At 40.7% G+C, this 8,167-nt stretch overlaps 1 protein-coding gene across 3 annotated transcripts in view; it reads left to right on the plus strand.

The window, feature by feature from the left end:
- The window catches only part of CDK5RAP2 (CDK5 regulatory subunit associated protein 2), a 70,424-nt gene extending 62,777 nt beyond the window's left edge, over positions 1–7,647 (plus strand). For all 3 annotated transcript variants that reach the window (XM_066332461.1, XM_066332462.1, XM_066332463.1), the window contains 4 exons: positions 1,011–1,157; positions 3,043–3,181; positions 6,138–6,184; positions 7,028–7,647. In XM_066332461.1, coding sequence (XP_066188558.1) covers positions 1,011–1,157; positions 3,043–3,181; positions 6,138–6,184; positions 7,028–7,087 — 393 coding nt within the window. In that variant the 3' untranslated portion in view covers positions 7,088–7,647. The remainder of the gene's footprint in view (positions 1–1,010; positions 1,158–3,042; positions 3,182–6,137; positions 6,185–7,027) is intronic.
- Positions 7,648–8,167: the final 520 nt, after the last annotated feature.

Genomic DNA, 8,167 nt, shown 5'->3' on the forward strand with positions numbered 1-8,167 from the left:
TCTTCAGGAAACAGAAGGTCTTAACTGCAGGGATAAATTTGTGCTACTTGTTTTTGCAGTTATAATTAGTGAAGCTGTTGAAGGTGCAGTTGGCGACAATTCTGAAATTCTTTTTGTGGTATCACATGTGTGCTCACACAGTCAAATGATGCCTGAATGACACTTAAGACTCTCTGAAGTATCATATATTTCCCAATGACCTAGTTAACATACTGATAATGACTGAAAAAGTAATCTAAGTTTTTAACTTGTTTTGTTGATGTAAAGATAAAAGCAGTAAGTTTCACAATTTGCAGTTTCCTATCAAGCTTTACATCACTGAAGTTTCAGACTACTTAGCAAATGGGGTATTTTATATGACAGGAGGATTCTGGTTTGATAACAATGCTAAATAAATATTCAGTTTGTATCCTGCATGGGGCAGGAACTGCAAATGCTTTTCTTTTATTACCCTTCCCCCTTCTGTAGCACCATTGCTTTGGTAATTCATTTGCTCCCCTCACATTCTTTCCCTCCCCTATTTCACATTTATGCAATTTCTTCCATTTGGTTTTCTCATCTGTCAGCAGAGGAAAACATTTTATATGTAGCCTGATAGTTATTTTAGCATTAAATGGAACAGTTTAAAGGGTCTGGTAAGGAAGAAACATCTATAGTGCTTAAATTGATGTCTGTAATCATTGACTTTCAAATAACATGACACAAAATGCAAATGAAGAAAGAAGAGAGTTGCCAACTGTTAGCATGTGGCATAGCAAATCTAGTAAATATAATCTATTGTTAATCATGGTTATTGATTAGGATAAATCCCCTCCCTCCCTGAAATTCTCAGACAATACATAATTCAGCAGCCTTTGTTAACTAAGAAATTAATTTTTATGGCACGCGATGGCTGTGTACATTATCTTAAATATGAAATCACGCCAGCTGGATTAAACCCATTAATTAAGATTACATTTTCATAATGGTTCAAGTATAAAATACAAAATGTCTCTAATCCTGTGATGCAGGTACCAGAACAGGCATCCCTGCATGGCTTTTCCACCAGCACTCACACAGTACAGCAGATTTTAGAGGAGGCTGCACGTTCCCTGAAACTTCTCTGGAGAGTTTCTCTTCCCCTAAAGGCTGCTCATGGTACTGCTCGGGGCATTCAGGTACTGCTGGGCTTGGCTGGGGGTTTGGGATGGTTTTTTTGGACTTTGGGAATGTCTCCAGGAAGATGCACCAGTTGCAGATGGGTCATTTGGGAAAATCTTTGGAGAAGGATGACCCGAGTCTCTGGACACGTGGATTTAGTGTAAGGCTGAGTGTGTCCTGATCATGTTGTATGGCCAAGTGTTCATTTACAGCATAGTTTGTAATAAAGATGGAATATCTAATCCTGTTAATAATATTCGGGAAGTCCAGAGAGGTGGCAAATCTGCCACCTCAACAAGAAAAGGTTTGGGTTCCTTGTTATTTGAACCAAATTCAATTTGATTATGTGTGTATTGGTCAGAAGAGAAACATCAGCAACTTTGATGTAATCTCAGCTACATTTTCTTTTGCATTTTTCATGCCAAAGCTGTAAGTGAAGAAGCTTTTGTAAAAGTGTGACAAAACCCCAAGACAAGTTTTATAACACTTCAACTAAAAAGGATTGCACTATGCAAATGAATAAAAGTAAACTAAATGAGGAATGAAATATCTTTGCTGTCAGAATATCACCACTCAGCATTGAAACTGCTTCAAATCTTGGCTTTAAAATAAATCTGAAGTGATTTCACTGAGGTTTTTGTATGTGTTTATTAAGGGAAGCAGGATATTTCTAAAAAAAACCCCAAAAACCCTCAAACTTTGAGAAAACAAACATTTTCTATGTAATTTCATAACATGAAATTATAAATTGCATAAATTCTGATGTTATTTTATTATGAGCACCCTTAAATGTAAAAAATCACAAAAGCAGTGGGAGTGAAGTTTACTGTCTGATACTTTCACTGATGTTTCAGCTCTGGATTTGGGATGCTTTGGCAAGAATGTGTCCTTCCATTTTTATCTTCTGTGTGTAATCCATGCAGACAGCTCCATGCTGACCTGGATTGGAGGGTCTGAACGTCTGCCACCCACACAGGGCTTCCAGGAAGTGGGGGATGGATCTCCTGCTTTCCTCTCACTGATCTAAACCTTCTGCAAGGCTGACCTTAATATGTGTGGGGATCTGAATTCCCAGGGTGCTCCTAATTAGAACCTAATAGAATCGTTTCTGGAGTTTCTTATCCAATACCCCCTGATCCTAAGGATTGCTCCTGATGCCTTAAATGCAGAATGTGAAAGAATCTCTCTCTTGAAGTTTGGATGCTAAAGTATTCAGTGCCTTCTCTGCAGCCCCTCAGGAGCTGTGAGTAATCAGTTCTTATGCAGAGATAAAGAGTGGGGGGAAATTTCAATAACTTTATTACTTAACACTTTTCCAAATGGCACAACAAGGAAAAACGATCCAAGCTTAAATCTGCACAAGAACTCAAATCAGTGACACTGGCAGATCAGCCAGAGCTTCTCACAGTCCTGTTTTACAAATCACTGACCAGAACTTTGTTGGGATTGCTGGTGAAAACTGAACCTTAATAATGATACTGTCAAATAACTTTGCAGTTAAACTGTCCCAGTGCCTTTTAGGCCTGTGATAGAGGCAGCATCAGCCATTAACAGAACATAAGGAAGAAGCTGGAATTCTGAACCTGGCAGACAGGGCACTGATCCCTTGGCACTGGCCTTCCTTATCTCTAGTTAGAACAAAAATAGGCACCAGTCTAATAGACTTTTCTCAGTCTAACAGAAAAACTACTTGCGCTAAATTCCAGCTAAGAATTGCAGTTGTATCACGGAATCTCATGTCATGGGAGATATGACGGGACTCAGATGTGGTCCTTCACTGCTTTGTGTTGTTGGCACTCCTAGGAAGCTTGAGGGTATTTGTACAAAAGAATTGAGCAATTCCCAATGTAGAAAGTACTTTTAGCCAGTACTTTAATATCTTACTTTCTTCTCTCAATTCAGGATGAAGGAATGAAAGCAGAAATATTTAGGTTACGTAAGAAACTCTCTGAGCAAGAGAAGAAATTGCACAGCACAGTGAAACGCCTGCACTCCACAAACCAGCTGAAGGAAAACATGGAGAAAGTCATCATTGAGCAGTGTGAGTGTGGGCTTTAATAATGGTTCTGATTTTATTTCTGTAGTCTGTGGGCTTTAGTAATGATTCTGATTTGATTTCCATAGTCTGTGGCTACCTTTAAAATTATTGTTCTCTCGTGTGCTGCAGCTGTGACAAACAGGCTCAGGCTGTGCTGAGCTGATGGAGCCTCATTCCAGAAGTTGCCCTAAGTACTAAAGGCTGTAGAGAATATCATGGGAAACTGTTCATGGTTTTACAGAAAGCACTGATACTGTATCAATCCATGTAGCTTGCCCCTAAGTCCTACCTGGGTTATTCCATTTTGGATATTCTTGTTTCTATTTTACAACTGTTGTGGACAGAGGCAAAGTTACTGTTTGCTGTAAACGTTTTCAGCCAAAGTTTTTGACATTGTCAAAATTGTGATTTTTGTCCCAGTCTTAATAAATGTGGAATTAGGCTTTTACATTTTCTGAGGTACTTCCCTGCAAGGAACTCTGTCAGTGCTCTGCACCACACTAAGAAGTGCAGGAGAACAAGCTTAGGATAACAGAAACAATAGCTTGTTATGAGCAATTTTTTAAGAAAAATTAGGGCATGCTGTGGAATTGTATTTTACCCTTAGTGGCCCATGTCTAGAAAATCTTCTGGAAACATTAAAACAAGTGACATAAGGGAGTATTGTAGCTGTGTTAAGCCAGATGTCTGTTTGAAGAGATCCATCTCTGCTGCTTTAGACTTTAAACACTCACCAGAAGAGATCTGAATGGAGCTCTCCTCTACCTTCATGCTACAGCAATATGTGTGTTGTGGAGGAAGAGTTCATTTTCTACTGGGGGAAAAAAGGCAATTAAAAAAATCCATTCTTACTCCCTCTGAAGTGGTGGGACTGAATGGCTCATTAGTCCTGGCTGGAGTGGCACTTGTGTTATCAGTAATTAATCTAGACTGGAGCATTTTCCACACCATACAAAGTTATAAAAAACATCCATAATATTATATGTTACTCAAGTCAGTTAAATGCAATGTAGAGTGATAAATGTTATTTTGCTCCATAGCCTGTAATTTTTGTGTCTAAGGCCCATATATCTTCTGCTTGCAGATTTTTGTTGTTTCGAGCATTTATGGGCTGGTGTTTGGTCACTTTTTTCAAAGTTGCTGTATTATATGTATACAAATTACTTGCATTAAATCATAAATCACATTTCATTCAGGTTGTAGAGCCAAATAGCTCAGTTTGGGGTTGTCATGTAAAAATCAAAGCTATTCTGTCTTTCCAAATAATATCCCTGGGGTAGATTCACTGGTCTGGTTTGTGCAGTTGCAGTGTCATCTCAGACACACTGGATCATTTCAGAGCTGGGCTGGCTATAAATCAACAGAGATTTTATTTTACTCTTGTAGCCAAAATGTTATCCCTGAGCCACCCCACCCACCCACACTGCCCTAAAGCAAACAGTGCCTGTTGCCCTGAATTTGCTCACTTTATTTTCGGGGCATTCAACCTTCTCTGAGTGAGGTGCTGAGAAACTGAAACCTGCATTTTCTGAGATCTCTGTAATGCAAATCTCTGCTGGAAGAGCAGCAGCTGTGCCAGCAGTGGCCCAGCTTCCAAATTCTCGTCAGCAGCTGAATGTAATAGTTTCGATTTATTAAAATAGAGTTTGCCCGGTGAAATGAGTTTAGCAGCACAGCTCTTCTGAGCAGTGAGCACTCTGCCACACAAAAAGATCTGGATGTGATTTTCTCCCCAGTTTCACTGATTGTGGGAATTAGGGATGTCGAGTTGCCTTTGTCTTAAAAGAGCACTTTCAGAAATGTTTCTAATTTGCATCTGTACGCAAATCCCTGGCCAAGCCCACAGCAAAACTGGGGAACAACCTGCAGCTGCTGGATTTTCTCAGGTTGCTTACACTGGGTTTTGAGGTTTCTTCCCTTCTCCTTTTGCTAGCAGGAAAGGAGAAGCACTGCAGTAGGTGACCTTGCCTGCCTTCATTCTGCACACATCCTCTTACCTGCCTGCTCCAGTGAGGATATTCAGGTTCCCTCTGTTATGTAGCTGAACATTCCTAAATATATTTAGAGGCAGAGACTGGAACATTCTTGTGGCTCAGAGTCTTCTGTGTTCTCTGTCTGGTGAGAGAGCTCATTGCTTATAAACCTCATCTGAACCTCTGAGCATGGAACAATGCAGTGCCAAATTGCAGTAATCTGCCAGGGGTGTAATTATCTCGTGACAGCTCTACCCTTGGAGTTGTTGGCTTCTTATTGTTGTAATGAAAATTCTTTATTATGGCTAAATTGTTTATTTTTGAGACCGGAATATCAAAATGGTGCTTGTGAGTGGTGCATTTCAGCAGTTACAGAACTGACACAGATTAGAGACTCACATATTTAACCTGACATTTCTAAATACCACTTCTGTTTGGAAACATCCCCTCCTCCATTCACAGATCTCCTGCTGGCCCCACAGGGACAGACTGGGCTGGATGAATGGAGAAAACCTGTAACCCTTCAGAGCAAGGCACTGGGTTTTGATTTCCCCATGGCACAGAGAGGTTGCTTTGTCCTTGAACCGACTCTTTTTGCCTTCTATCCTCTTCTCCTCCTAACTGCCCTCCCCAGCCCAAGCAGGATCAAACTGGAGTTACACCATGCACCATCTCCTCTTAAAATGAGCAGAAAATCTTCCTGTATGCCTTGGATGCAGGGGTGAGCATGGCAGGGGCTGTGCAGATCTAGGGGGGTACCTGCAGTGCTGAGCTTTGCCCGTTTCACGTGGCAGGAAAACTTCAGACACACTTCCAGGATGTTTAGGTTTGAAAAGCAGATTGTGGAACACAGGCCAGCAGCAGGAGTGACATTCAGGCCTGACACTGCCCTGGACCTGCAGTCCTGAGGGAATCCTCCTGCTCAGACATTATTTCATGTTTGGTCATTTAGAAAGTACTCTTTTTAATCTCCTCTTTCTTTCCAGTGGTTTTAACACATGATGTCTTGAAGAAGGCTAGAGGAAACCTGGAAGTAAGTAAAATTTTTGCTTGTATTGAATTCCTTGGTTTCTGCTAGTCAGAAATACACAGTGCAGTGTCAGGAGTACTCTGCAGAATTAGTCTGATTTGCTTTAGGTTTGCTCTCTAATCAAGCCTGGGTGACAGCAGTTTAGTGTGATAAATAGCCTGCTGTGTTTGATGGCTGAATTAAGAGTTTTATGACTGACCACATAAACACCTAAACCCTCTCCTTCCTGATGCTTTCCCTAGATTAATATTCATGTCTGTCATCATCTCCCAGCAGTTCATTTCGAGGAGATCACAGCCTGATTACCTGCACGAGCTCACCCAGACACCCTTGGTAAAAGCTGGAGCCTGTGTCAGTCACTCCTGGTGCTTTTAGTTTTTAACCACAGACCCACCAGGGGAAGCTTTCGGAAGCAGCTCTCTGCTGGTGCCGGATGTTCAGTCACTGGGAGTGTTTCAGGAATCACTGCTCAGATTTGATTTCCCCCCCAAGGTTCAGACTTTACTCCCAGAAGGATACAATACATTCCTTGACTCTGAAATCCCCTCCTTCTCCTCACACCCCTCTACTCTGAATAATTGTACAATTTCAAATTTCCTCTAACCTTTTCCATCCCTTCTCCCTCACCCCTATCAGCATCAACATTTCCCTCTGCAGCTGCTGTGCTGTTCTTAGCCCTGCCTGAGCTACAAACTGATGACTTAAAACAGTCTTTAATTTGAAGATCTGATGAACACAGGAGCTCCTCTGTGCACATCCTCGTGCAGCAGGATGGGGTAGGGACAAATTGTGAGCATTGAAGTACTGTACAGTAATAATCATAATAATTACTGCTTTTCTAACCAGGTTCCACCAGCTGAGAATCAAAAATCGCCTTCCTACACCAGCAAAAAAAGGATTCTCTGAAGGAGAAAGTTCTGCTAACAGAGACTGGTTTTGTGATTGTTGTTTGCTTTGTGCTGCCTTAATATTTATTGATGTAAAAAATGTTTGTTCAGCTCTTTTAATGGAATCAGCCTTTGACCAAAAAAAAAAAAAAAAAAAGGGACAAAAAACCCCACCTTTTGGTAAATAACTTATTTAACATTTTCTGTAAAGATGGTTTTAAATATTTATTACAGAAGCAAGGTACTGCAGGTATTAAGGAAAAATCCAGATTTTTTTAAAGTTAGCACATTTGAAATTTTATATTTGTACTTTTCATGTTATAAAACTAATTGTTGTTGTAGTCAAACAGGCCCTGAAAGAACCAAGAATGGGATCCACCTTCCACTGTTTCTCTCCTGCTAAAAAAATACTCTGCCAGTCATTGTCATTGTTTTGTAGCAATGTGAAAAATGTTAAATATTTTAAAGCATTTTAACCATTTCTGGAAGGTTTTTCTGGAAACTGCCTGATGCTGAGCTTTTTGTTAGGTACGTAGATTGATGCTGTGTCTGAAAATGTTACTTAGAATGAAAAATCATCACAAATGTGTTCGTGTTATTTTGTTTAAAACCTCAGACTTTGGGCATTACTGACCTAAGCAGCCACATCAGATCATTTATTTCCTGAGTGACACAAAGTGAACTAGGAAAATAGTTCAGTTTAACATTAACAAGACCATAAATTGAAGTGATTTTTGGTTACGAAAGCAGAGTTTGTGGTGCAAGCATGACTTTATTGAACTGATTTCACACAAAACACGATGTTTTTTCCCCCTCAAGTTGATGACATCCCCATTGTACAAGGAAATTTGCCCTTGGCATCCAAACACTGGGACTGGGAGATCCTAATACAAGATTGGGGTTATGTTGGTCCTTGGGTTTTGCCCTTCTGTAAATGGGCTGCCACAAAACTCTGGAGTGTGTGCTCTGAGGAACTTCCACCCACCCCTGGACTTGTTCCCTGCACAGCACATGGGGGCTGCAGGGCTGGAAAGGACCTGAAATCCCATCCCACTACCATGGCAGGCACACCTCCCACTGTCCCAGGCTGCTCCAAGCC

Source organism: Sylvia atricapilla, chromosome 19 (assembly GCF_009819655.1).
Source record: "Sylvia atricapilla isolate bSylAtr1 chromosome 19, bSylAtr1.pri, whole genome shotgun sequence".
NCBI classification, from domain to species: domain Eukaryota; kingdom Metazoa; phylum Chordata; class Aves; order Passeriformes; family Sylviidae; genus Sylvia; species Sylvia atricapilla.